The 12,983-nt window shown below is 38.6% G+C and overlaps 2 protein-coding genes across 2 annotated transcripts; both read left to right on the top strand.

Moving 5' to 3' along the window:
- The first annotated feature begins 2,956 nt into the window (after positions 1 to 2,956).
- Positions 2,957 to 5,869, top strand: LOC120720508. Its single transcript, XM_040010237.1, has 6 exons — positions 2,957 to 3,013; positions 3,153 to 3,461; positions 3,665 to 4,012; positions 4,185 to 4,322; positions 4,419 to 4,474; positions 4,553 to 5,869. The coding sequence occupies exons 1-6, from the start codon at positions 2,971 to 2,973 to the stop codon at positions 4,679 to 4,681; spliced, it is 1,023 nt and encodes a 340-aa protein (XP_039866171.1). The 5' UTR covers positions 2,957 to 2,970; the 3' UTR covers positions 4,682 to 5,869.
- Positions 5,870 to 8,382: 2,513 nt separating this feature from the next.
- On the top strand, positions 8,383 to 10,657 carry LOC120720507. Its single transcript, XM_040010236.1, has 6 exons — positions 8,383 to 8,756; positions 8,890 to 9,210; positions 9,288 to 9,647; positions 9,745 to 9,876; positions 9,966 to 10,009; positions 10,114 to 10,657. The coding sequence occupies exons 1-6, from the start codon at positions 8,714 to 8,716 to the stop codon at positions 10,243 to 10,245; spliced, it is 1,032 nt and encodes a 343-aa protein (XP_039866170.1). The 5' UTR covers positions 8,383 to 8,713; the 3' UTR covers positions 10,246 to 10,657.
- The last annotated feature ends 2,326 nt before the right edge of the window (positions 10,658 to 12,983 follow it).

The raw sequence follows: 12,983 nt of genomic DNA, 5'->3' as shown, positions 1-12,983 counted from the left end.
ATTGACCTTTGTTATTATTATTTGTTTATTTTATTTTATTTTCAGTTGTTACAGACGGGCCAGACATGACTGGGGTATAGGAAAGGGAGAAAGAAAGACAGAGAGGGAGGGAAAGAAAAACAGAGGGAAAGAGGGACAGTGAGAAGCACTTACCAAAAAAAATCACCTGGATCAACTGTTGAGAGAAGAAGAAGAAAAAAAGAGAAAACAAGCAAAGAAGAGAGCAACATAATAAACACAAAACCATTGCAATAATCTACCTAAGTGTAAATAACAGTAAATACTAAATATTGAACATTTTTGTGCAGCACGCAAGACCGACAGCGCACAATGTGCTTTGAGATAGCAGCCAAGAAAGGTGTAGTTTGTGTTTGTGAACACCCATGCATGTGCACACCTGTGTGCACACCTGTGTGGATGAGCGTGCTTGCATTCAAAAGGTTTCTTCAGGTAATGATCTGAGGGTGTGGGGAGCAATGGCCTTGTCCCCCAGGGCATGAAGCAGGTATGGAGGAGCCCCAGACATTCAGAACCCCAGAGTGCGAGAACCCAAGGACAACCATTGGAGGGGCATCCGTGACACCCTCTTGGAAAGAGCTGAGGAGAGCCCCAGACGATGGGTCAGCCAGCAGCCATGGAGCAGAAGCCTGAGGGGACTGCAGTGATGTGCCCACAGGCTCTGCTGGCAGCCAGCTGTGCCAGAGTGGACTGACCAAGCAACAGGTGCCAGGCCCTGCCAAGCAGCCACCGGGAGTGAGCCAGTACATACCTCAGCGCCCAGCCCCGGACACCGAGAACCACCAACACAGGGAGTGTGGTGAGGGGAGATCTAGGAGTCTAAGACCTGACCTGACATACAGACACAGACAAGCAGGCACACACAGAAAACAAACACTCGGCACTCACCCTACGTAGAGACAGACACAAATGGACACTGTACACAAAATCACACTCCCCAAACTTACTCTAGACCCCAGGTCCAGGCACGGCCACCCCCAGACCTAGACCGAGGAGTTGTTACCCTTTTCCCTTGGGTGGAGACCAGATAGTAGCACGAAGGCCATGCATCCCAGACCCCAATCGGATGGCGAACTCCTCCTCCCAGCCCCTCCACCCCAATGGCTAACAGAGAACAGGGGTGTGTGAAGATGTGTGATCAATCTACAACTTGCAGATTATTAAAAGGCTCCTTATGTAGGGTGTAGCCTGAAGACCATACCCTACATAAGGAGCCAAGATCGAAAACCCCAGTTGGAGATAACATATTCCCCAAACAGAGAATCTATATCTTGTTTAAAACATGCTGTAAATAAACAGGAAAATTAATGAAAATGTGGTACGTCCAGCCAATGTGAATCAAAACTTGTAACACAACCATAAAATATAGATATTTTTGTTGCAAAGAAAACGTTGAGTTCAAGCTTGGCACAGCTCACTAGGCCATTTCTCGTAAAGTATCTTATTTTTTATATCAGTATTTGTTTGTAAGTTTGGCCTTAGTTCACTCTAACATTATGCTAAATGCCTGTGTTTTTAAATCTGTTGATAATAAATATAACATATATTTATTGTTGATAAGTTGGTTCTATTGCTGCCTGAAACTTGGGGAAAATTGATGCTTTTTCATGGGTCACAACCCCCTAGATGAGACGTAACACCACACGTTGCATTGCACTTATATCCTGTCATCATCGTGGAGGGTATGGTCTTATTGGTTGGCTCACACATTAGGAAGGCGGGGCGTTCTTTCTGTAGTTCACACATTACAATAAACTATGAACTTTGACGATCAGGATGCAGATGAGATTCTATGTCACTGATTCTGGTTATACTGTTCAATGATAGCTGAAAACATAAAGTTATATTTCTTAATGTTTTTTCCATTACAACAATGGAAAGAACTTTTTTTGTTCTGAAAATTAAAACAAGCTTATCACGAACTCTTTTCAGTAGTTTTTAAAGCTTTAAATAGGTGTTTAAAATGTTCATTAGATCTGTCTTTTCTTTGGGAGTTCTCAGGAATTTGTAGGAATTTGTAGTTTCCCTTTTTAAGTGTCATTTTTCATATGATCAAAAATTACACTTATGCAGTATTTTTAAATATTTTAAATTTAAATGAGAAATGTTTCACCGTTTCTCCCACTGAAAACATTATGTCCTTCACGACCACTTCCTTAACTGGATGACCGAGCCTGCATCATGAAATTATTTTCCATGTTATTTATGTGATATTTCAATTTCTTTATGCAGCAGGGATACACCTCTCAAACAATCTAGCAAGTAGACTAAACCGTTTTCTGTAATTTGTTTTCTTCTGTTGGTTTCTTAAATAACATGTGAATGTTAATTACCACAACAATCAGGTGCAATATTGATCAAATTCCAATGGATCACAACTTTATTTGGTTGTTTAGCTAGGCATAATCAATATGTATTGTTAACCTTAATTAGACTAGAAAACATGTTTTTTGCAGACAACTTCAATCTGCAAAACCTGTAATCAATAATCAAATGATAACTTTTATTAATGATTTAAAATGTTGTTAGTTTTTAGTCTTTGGGTCTTAAAATGTTCATGTGTTTCACTTGGAAATATAATTGTGGCTCTTTAGTTTCAATATCAATGTGAATTTCAATATGAAAGTTATAAAAAATGTTTTTGCACATTTCTTTCCAGCTGAGAGTCAAAATTATGCTTTCATGTATTCTTTCTGTAAGTTTCATTTTGAGAAAACCCACAACAAGTCTTAAATATGAAATGACACAACCTACATTTGGTGTTGTTTCATGTGCTTAGGTTGGAAAGATGGTTCATATTGTTTCCACTACGGTAATGCAGTGAAAAACCAACGAAACGAGAAGCCAATCAGACTGCTCTGAGAGTGTTTCCTCCCACTTCATATGATTATATTTAGATGGATCATTTAAATTACGTTTTTATTACAACAGTATCTTGTCAAAACACCAGAAATGAGGGTTATGTTTTATTTATTCCTGATGCTCAATGTTGGTCGTAAGTATATGGAGAGATAATATTCACTGCAGATATATATTTAAAGTAATGAAATTTAAGAAATTTAAAAGGACAAACAAAATTAATGATGACTGACTGGACTGATTTTTTTCCCTTTTTGTTTTTTGTTTTTGGTCAGGTTGCTCAGATGAACAGACTTTCGAGACAAAGACTGTTTACGTTGGGGAGAATATTAACCTGACATGCCCCCGTAGAGATGTAGGAACCTTGTTTTGGCTCAAGCTTGTTTCTGGAGATTTTCCTAAAATCTTAGGAAGATCATTTAGCTCTCAGAGTGCTGATCAGCGCATTAGAACTGTAACAGATCCTGGAATATTTGATCTGTATATTACAAAAGCACAGCAGAGTGATACAGGAGTTTACATCTGTATGAAAACAGCAAATCGAGAAGTAACATTTTTGAATGGAACCTACTTAAAAGTTGAAGGTAAGTAGACAAAAACCTGAAGAATGTTTGTAGATTCCTGTAAAATTTGTAAATTTACATTGATTGTTTGCTCATTTGTGCATGGAGGTATAGGCGTACCGCCATGCGAACACCAAATAGTTAATATAAAAACAAAAGCAAAGCTTTTTATTGAATTTTGCTAAAATAACAAGTGATTTTGCACATTCTTTATAATTACTTAGGACCTGAGCCTCCTTTCACTACAGCTCCTCCACCTGATTCTGTCCATCAGGAACACACAGTCAATCTTCAATGTTTGGTCCTCCATGACTTCCAGAATAAAACATGTCCAGTAGATGACAACGTGTTCTGTTTGAGCGCAGAACCACATCAATCTAACCCGGGCTCTAATTATACTCATGTGAATGGTGGAGATGAATATGAAAGGAACTCAGAGGCACTCTCCACAAAAACATGTTTCTACAGCTACTTCAGAAACTTCAGCTCTTCTGATTCTCAGACGTATTACTGTGCTGTGGCCACATGTGTGGAGTCTTTTTCTCGAAATAAAACAACAGGCGATGCTGAAGGTAATTGAGTAGTATTTTTATATAATGGAGCAATTAGAGGATTTGTGCATTTTGTTACATTTTAGTTTTTTATCTATTCTATAATGCCTAATCAAATAATTGAAAAATACTTTTGGTAACACTTTTAATTACTGTTAACTTTCATTATTTCTTTTTTTTTTTATGTCAGCAGTCAAGAAAAGCTGCTCAAAGAAGGACAATACAATTCTCTATCTGTTGTGTGTCGCTTTGGCAATAAGCCTGATTGTTATAGCCTGTCTAGTTTATTCAATCAAGAAGCTAAAGAAGAGTTCATATGTATATTCTAATGGTAAGCAAAGTCACTCCCATCACATCAAGCAATCAATACTAGGAAAATATAACCTAATTTCACTGCTTTTTTTCTTTTTTTTAAATGACAATACAGATGCAGTTGCCCTGCAAACAAATGTAATTTCAAGTGGTGACCAGGAAAATCAGCAGGTAATTATAAGGACAAACAGAGCCATAAGCTTCCAGCATGTTTACCTGTGTAAATATTAACATGTGCTGCTTCCTCAGACAGATGAGGACTTGTTGGTTTATTCGGCACCAACTTTTAAAAAAGCGAGTAAATCGGGGACAAAGGATACAAAACCTGCAGAGGAAGAGAGCATCTACACTGATGTCAAGGCTCTTGAGCTGGATTAAGCTCTACTAGCATCATGGATGTGGACATATATTTCACTTTTGTTGTTTGTTAGAAATGTAATTATTTGTATATTTTTGACACTGTATTTCCAGTTTAAGTGCAAAGACTAAAAAGTATATTATTAAGCTATTTTAGAGATGAAAACAGTATGAATCCCATCTATGAATGGTTTTAGTCTGTGTTGTTGTGTTCTTTAATATTATTTAGTATACTGATGTGTTTCTCTGTAATCCACCTGAATACATTATTTTCACGAATATAATGAAAGTAAAAAGTGGTTACAGTGGATATACAGTTTCCTGTTTGATAGTAAATAAAGTTTAATACAACAATATAACACAAAATATCAACAGTACAAGAAAGTCACTAATTATTTAATTAAATTTCTTAAAACAGAGTCAGTGTGGCATTTTTTCTTGTATGTGTATATTTTTAGCTATGAACTTAAATTTAATTTAATAAACTTAAATGTTGACAATAACTCAGTTAGTCTAGGCTACTCTGGAATAAGTAAAAACTTGCCGACTTTCCTTACTCCAGAGGTAAGGCCTAGTGGCTTCATAGTATAATAATTCAAGAAACAAAAACGCTTCATGGGTCATAAGTTAGTGTACACTTTTTGCTTGTTCTAAACCCTGATAAATGGGAGCATTTTGTCAGGAAGGGTATCCAATATAAAAACTACGCAAAATCAAGTGTGTGACCCATCTGTGCTGGATGCTGTGGCTGTACCTTGGGAAAAAAGGCAGCAGCTACAAGTATCTAAGTCAGAGGTGGGGCCTGATGGTTTTATTTAAGTTTCTGTCAGTCATTATGGTTATACCCAATTTTAAAATCACAGTAATCAGACTTAGACAACAGTCAAAATATCTGGAATTCCATAAAGTGATTATAAACCAAGTTTTGTTACATAGTGACAAAAAGGAAAGAATGAGTCCCAGTCTGGGGATTGTTGAGCCTTGATCCTTGTGGGAGATGGTCACCACTCTCCACTGGACAGTTCTACCCCTTCCTGGGATGCAGGTACTTGTTGGTTCTGGGGCATGTGGTTATTTTGACTTCTGCTCAGCAATCTATACTCTATAGAGCAAAAAGCTAATGATGTATGTCTTTGCAAATACAATACTTACTGATAAACAATAAAATACTATTTTGATGAATCGATTTTAAATTGTGTCTTTAGACATTTTGTTACTAGCAGTCTGTCTCAAAAACACATAATTTGTTTCCATTTCTATAGATTAATCAGCATCTATCCATCCATCCATCCGTCTTCTTTCGCTTATCCGGGGCCGGGTCGCAGGGGCAGCAGGATCTCCCCAGCCACCTCCTCCAGCTTGTCCGGGGGGACACCAAGGCATTTTCAGGCCAGCCGAGGGATATAATCTCTCCAGCGTGTCCTTGGTCTGCCCTGGGGCCTCTCCCGATGGGACATGCCTGGAACAACTCACCCAGGAGGTGCCCAGCAGGCATCCTTGTCAAATGCCCGAACCACCTCAACCTTGTGAATCTGGATGACTTCATAAAATTGTATTAGTAATAGTAATATAACCTTACTGGTTACTGACATGGTGGTTTTATAGTCCTGTCGGACCAGAATCCTGTGATTCCGGTCGGACAGGGGGTTCACCCACCGTGCGTGTGCAGTGATTCCTCCAGGATCCTGACTGAATGTTACTGGAAGCGGATTACGTAAGTGACTGCCGAATATTCCAGACAAGTGGTCTGGAATAGAGCAGAGAGGGGACACTTTTCATAGGTTTTAACACTCAGTTTCACCTCTGTATTTGTTATAATTTTGCGCTTCTCTGTGGCTTGCTGACTTACCAGCAAAACCACAGACAAGAGTAGCCCACAGACCAGTTGTACCATATGCTCTGTAGACTGGCTCCATCTGACAACAGAACTCACTGCAGGACAACAAATGTCATACCTCTGCTTGGTCATAAAGTCATGTTCATCTTACTAAAGCTACCTAACAGATTACAAATGAGAGGAAAGTTGAACCTCATGAATGAACTAACATTTATTTCCTCCATTATCATTTAAATATGGTGGCAACTTTGTTTATGGCATTTGCAGTTATTTATGAATATCTTTGAAATGTCCACTGTTGTTTTATGATAACATTCATATTTTATTATAAATGAAGAAGCTGCCGTACATTTAAGTGAAGCTACTCTGTGGCTCCACTTGCTCGGTGTACTGTTCTCTCTTAAACTCTTCTTAAAGACTTCGACTCTGGTCCTACATACATTTAATAATTTGCAAACCTGAGATGGGTCATGTTTGCATCTGGAAATAAATATTTGTCTGTTCTGTATTGTCATTTTAGTGTCATTTTTCTGATGTGAAGATGGCTGAGGCTTTTTTTGAGTCTTGAGTTGTTTTAATTTTATTCATAAATGCTTCAAAAGGCAAAAAATTCTTATCACTTTGGTGAGGTCACATAAAATACTAACAACTGAATTAAATATGAATTACAATATGAAATATGTATTTATAAACCCTCTATTAACACACTTACAAACATATATATATAAAACAATTACCCTCTCACTCCTGTGGGCGGTCTTGCCCTTTGACTCCTCTACCAGAGGCCTGGGAGCTTGAGGGTCCTGCGCAGTATCTTTGCTGTTCCTACGACTGCGCTCTTCTAGACAGAGATTTCGGACGGTGTTCGTAGGATCTACTGGAGCCACTTGCCTAGCTTGGGGGATCACTGCACCAAGTGCTCAGATTACCACTGGGACCACTGTTACCTTTACCCTCCACATCTTCTGGAGTTCTCCTCCCAACTCTTGGTACTTCTCATGTTCCTTTTCCTGATGTTGCTGTCATTCGGTGTAGCTACAGCTATCACTACGGCCATCTTCCTCTGCTTGTCCACCACTCCTGTTCCAGTTGGTTAGCCATCAACAGCTTGTCTGTCTTTAATTGGAAGTCCCACAGAATCCTAGCTTGGTCATTATCAGGGGCATGTCCCATTTTGACCTCTGGACTTCCAGACTGTATTGTTCCTGCATATTATGCCAGCCATTTTATTATGGCTTGGTTTTTGTTAAACAACCAACGCCTGGTCTGTGTAAAAGACCAGGGCTTTCATTACAAGAAATAAATAATTTCCAGCCTAGTTTCAGTTAGGATTTGGACTCGGCTGCTATTTGTCAATTATTCTGTTTATAACCTGTAAGGACAAAATTTCAAGTTACAGCTAAATGATAGATGGTTTCAAGGTTAGTGGCCTTTAAATCTTTACACACCTAGGATTGAAGCCAAGGGTAATTGGGTATGAATGAAAATTACGAGTGGTGGTGGTTCTACACTGAAAACGATAAGATGTCCATTCTCTGTTTTAGGATAAGTTGCTTCTTGTGTCTTCCTTTTAAATTGGGGAGGAGTGGAGCAGCACACATACAAATGGATTACTACAGTGTCAGGATGCTGAGAGCAGAACTGTATATTCTGTGCTTTATGAATATGTGGTTAAAAGTGTGTTGGTCAGTAAGCTGAGAAAAGTGGTATATCATTTCAAATACATTAATAACAAACAACAACAACAAAAAATTGACGTTGTGAATACAGAGTAAAAATATGTGAATAATCCTGGATTGTTTGTCATGAAATTTGCTACAAAAATTGCCAAATATTCTGTTTTTTGAAGACTATAAATCTCCATTGTTCAGCCTGCTCTTTAGCTCTACAGGTGGTAAAATGTCGTGTCCCCTGGCCAATATTCAATCTACAAATTTTCCCTGAAATGTACAGTGTGACACATTATAGCTATTTCAAGATCGAAGAACACAAATAGTTACCATGTTGGCAGTGTTAAAAACCAGAGTCCAACACAATAGAAGATGAAAGAGACGTGATACGTTTTACAAAGCACAGAGGTAGATGTAACAGGAAATGTACTTTTGAATCTATTCTGTGTTAGCCAATCAGGTGCATTTTACTGACCTAAAACGTTCATTCCACCTCCTTCACTCATTGAAATACCAGTACGGTCCCCAACAAAAAGCAGTGCCAAGATGATCGTCTTTTGGGTTACATTGTTTTTTTTTCACCAAGGATGTAAGTGCATTTTTATTTTGTCTAAAAATGTTCTTAGTTAAGGATTTTCATGTCAAATAGACATATACAGAATAAAAGAGTTTTACACTGGAAAGTTACAACGTCAAACAAAATGTTATTTCTCTTATTTCAGATTCTCTGGTTCCAGTTAAAACTGTTCAGCTTGGTGAACCAGCAACCTTGACATGCACTATTCCCAAAGAGCTCAGCGTTAGGGGACTCAAATGGTACAAGCAGAGCGTCGGGGATACTCTTAAATTAATAGTTACTCTGATCCAGTCTAAAGCTGATTTTAGTCCTGGAGTATTGAGCTCAAGATTTCGGATAAATAATGATGCAAATTTTAGCAGCCTGATCATTTTGGAGACAGTTCAAGAGGATGAGGGTCACTATCATTGTACAAACACAGAATGGATTGGAACTACATGGGGTGGAATATATTTGTTAGTTACAGGTAATAAGCCAACCTACTTTTACAAATGTTCACATTTTTCTGTGCATGTTTTGAAGAATGTGATTTGTATTACACAGGAAAAGCTCAGAGGACATCAAACTATGCAGTCAGTCAGTTACTGATAGAATCAAATCCAGTCCGTCCAGGAGACACAATGACGCTCCAGTGTTCAGTCTTCTCTGACTCTGACAACAAGACGTGTCCAGGAGATCTCAATATTCTCTGGGTCAGAGATGGATCAGATAAATCTCTTCCAAACGTCATCTACACTGACAGAAACAGAAGTAATATATGTGATGAAAGATCTGACCATCAGAAGACATGTGTTTATCGCTTCTCTAAGAATATCAGCTCCTCTGATGCTGGGACTTACTACTGTGCTGTGGCCGCATGTGGGGAGATATTATTTGGAAGTGGAACCACTGTGGTTATTCAAGGTAATGTTATCATTACTCTATTAATTAGAAAAAAATGTCACAAATGGCACTTTGGCATTCATCTCATCTTTTCCTTTTCTTTTTAATATGATTGCAGAAACTAGTGCGAGGTCACAGATAGGTAGTATAGTTCTTTTCTTCTTCTACTGCCCTGTCGTGGTTATAAGTCTGATTGTTATTGCTGTCCTCATTTACACAATCAAGATAAACAACAGTGATCATCCCAAAGGTAATTTAAGTTAATCATAATTCTCTTTTTAATAAAAGCATATAAATCTTGAGTTTTATCCATTGTTATCTGTATTTTCCACAATCAAGCTGCTGACCTGCAGAAAATCTTTAGTGATGAGAAAAAACAGCAGGTAAAGCAATTAAAGCTGAGAATATTTTTAAAAAATATAACATGTTTCTTATTTAAGTTTCTTTTTAATGTTTCTAATATTTTTTATGCACTGCATTTTCCCAGAATGAGGACACATGGATGTTTTCTGCTGTTGTCTTTACCACGATAGAAGTTGACAGAAGTATAACAAAGAGTGCAAACGCAGTGACGAGGCAGCAGATCTATATGGCTGCCAAGAATCTTGGGCTGGATTAGGTCTATATATGATGCCTTGGTACGAAATAATCTTCTTTATGTTTGCTTAGAGCTAATTGTTTCTTTTATAATGTGGCTTTGTGTGCATATTATTATCAGCATGTTTAAATGCACTTTGATTGATCGCAACTTAATAATTAAAATGTACATGTTTGTATGCATGTAAAGATCCGCCCTGAACAGCAGCGTTCCTGGTTTAGTCTGGAATGTATGAGGTTCAGATAGTTAGGGTGCATACCAAATAAGCGCATACCCATTAAAATAAAAACAAACATACATTTGTGAAAGCAAGGGATTATCATTCTTGGTAATTATGTAGTAAATATGCAAATTAAATCTGTACCAACTCCATTTTTTAAATTTCATTTTTATGATGTATGATGATAAAATCTTGGAGAAATAAGTAAAGGGTGAATACAGTGGGGCAAAAAAGTATTTAGTCAGCCACCGATTGTGCAAGTTCCCCCACTTAAAATGATGACAGAGGTCAGTAATTTGCACCAGAGGTACACTTCAACTGTGAGAGACAGAATGTGAAAAAAAAATCCATGAATCCACATGGTAGGATTTGTAAAGAATTTATTCGTAAATCAGGGTGGAAAATAAGTATTTGGTCACCTCAAACAAGGAAAATCTCTGGCTCTCACAGACCTGTAACGTCTGCTGTAAGAAGCTTTTCTGTCCCCCACTCGTTACCTGTATGAATGGCACCTGTTTGAACTCATCATCTGTATAAAAGACACCTGTCCACAGCCTCAAACAGTCAGACTCCAAACTCCGCCATGGCCAAGACCAAAGAGCTTTCGAAGGACACCAGGAAAAGTATTGTAGACCTGCACCAGACTGGGAAGAGTGAATCTACAATAGGCAAGCAGCTTGGTGTGAAAAAATCAACTGTGGGAGCAATCATCAGAAAATGGAAGACATACAAGACCACTGATAATCTCCCTCGATCTGGGGCTCCACGCAAGATCTCATCCCGTGGGGTCAAAATGATCATGAGAACGGTGAGCAAAGATCCCAGAACCACACGGGGGGACCTGGTGAATGACCTGCAGAGAGCTGGGACCAAAGTAACAAAGGTCACCATCAGTAACACACTACAACGGCAGGGAATCAAATCCCGCAGTGCCAGACGTGTTCCGCTGCTGAAGCCAGTGCATGTCCAGGCCCGTCTGAAGTTTGCCAGAGAGCACATGGATGATACAGCAGAGGATTGGGAGGATGTCATGTGGTCAGATGAAACCAAAGTAGAACTTTTTGGTATAAACTCAACTCGTCGTGTTTGGAGGAAGAAGAATACTGAGTTGCATCCCAAGAACACCATACCTACTGTGAAGCATGGGGGTGGAAACATCATGCTATGGGGCTGTTTTTCTGCCAAGGGGACAGGACGACTGATCCGTGTTAAGGACAGAATGAATGGGGCCATGTATCGTGAGATTTTGAGCCAAAACCTCCTTCCATCAGTGAGAACTTTGAAGATGAAACGAGGCTGGGTCTTCCAACATGACAATGATCCAAAACACACCGCCCGGGCAACAAAGGAGTGGCTCCGTAAGAAGCATTTGAAAGTCCTGGAGTGGCCTAGCCAGTCTCCAGACCTCAACCCCATAGAAAATCTGTGGCGGGAGTTGAAAGTCCGTGTTGCTCGGCGACAGCCCCAAAACATCACTGCTCTCGAGAAGATCTGCATGGAGGAATGGGCCAAAATACCAGCTACTGTGTGTGCAAACCTGGTAAGGACCTATAGTAAACGTTTGACCTCTGTTATTGCCAACAAAGGTTATGTTACAAAGTATTGAGTTGTATTTTTGTTATTGACCAAATACTTATTTTCCACCCTGATTTACGAATCAATTCTTTACAAATCCTACCATGTGGATTCATGGATTTTTTTTTCACATTCTGTCTCTCACAGTTGAAGTGTACCTCTGGTGCAAATTACTGACCTCTGTCATCATTTTAGGTGGGGGAACTTGCACAATCGGTGGCTGACTAAATACTTTTTTGCCCCACTGTACGTATAAGAAAAGTACTGTAGCTGAAACTAAAGACTAACAGGAAGGTGCTGATGTATTCAAACAGGGAAACCACACATGAGAGAAGTTTACAGATTTCAAGATAAGATAAGATTTCAAGATAAGAAAAAAGGTGATTGTGATCAGTGCATAGCGTTGATTTGTGTCTCAGAAGAAAGAAATGTAGAACAATGAGGGTTAAAAGGAAAGTATCATAGTACATCATTGTCTTTACCATTTTGCAGTCTTGTTGTAATGAATTGTCCTAAAATCCTATTCTCAATGTTACTGTGTTTGTCAACATTAATATTCCAAATTATGAAATTAAATAAAACACCTATCAAATCTTGTTATTGTTCAACTTCGCTTTGCAGCTTTGTAAACATTTTTCATCACTAAAATTCCTTTAGCATTTGAAAGTAAAAAATAGGAGTTAATGAGGTTTTATAATATTTTTATACAGTGATTTAAGATGTTAATCATTTGTTCCTTTGAAAAATACTACTATCTGTCCATTATCTTTCTCTTATCCATATTAAGGGTACTGGGGGGCTGAAGCCTATCGCAGCTATCACAGAGCAAGAGGTGTGGTACACTCTGGAGAGGTCGCCACACTGACTCAGGGCTAACTAACTGCTGTATTCATTATTTGTGTACATTTCATGAGTAATGCTCTCCTTAATATTAAAATGGACAGGTTAAGGACAGATCATTACA

Source organism: Simochromis diagramma, unplaced genomic scaffold, assembly GCF_900408965.1.
Source record: "Simochromis diagramma unplaced genomic scaffold, fSimDia1.1 OVJJ01000585.1, whole genome shotgun sequence".
In the NCBI taxonomy this organism is placed as follows: Eukaryota; Metazoa; Chordata; class Actinopteri; order Cichliformes; family Cichlidae; genus Simochromis; species Simochromis diagramma.
The sequence above is the reverse complement of the archived record's forward strand: the minus strand, read 5'-3'. Positions and strand labels throughout refer to the sequence as shown.

Bases quoted from the DNA above. Each gene is read 5' to 3' on its own strand.
- LOC120720507 (XM_040010236.1), top strand. From the start codon at position 8,714: ATGATCGTCTTTTGGGTTACATTGTTTTTTTTTCACCAAGGAT. The intron at 9,211-9,287 runs GTAATAAGCCAA...TGTATTACACAG, and splicing joins AATATATTTGTTAGTTACAG to GAAAAGCTCAGAGGACATCA. The intron at 9,648-9,744 runs GTAATGTTATCA...ATATGATTGCAG, and splicing joins AACCACTGTGGTTATTCAAG to AAACTAGTGCGAGGTCACAG.
- LOC120720508 (XM_040010237.1), top strand. From the start codon at position 2,971: ATGAGGGTTATGTTTTATTTATTCCTGATGCTCAATGTTGGTC. The intron at 3,014-3,152 runs GTAAGTATATGG...GTTTTTGGTCAG, and splicing joins CCTGATGCTCAATGTTGGTC to GTTGCTCAGATGAACAGACT. The intron at 4,013-4,184 runs GTAATTGAGTAG...TTATGTCAGCAG, and splicing joins AACAACAGGCGATGCTGAAG to TCAAGAAAAGCTGCTCAAAG.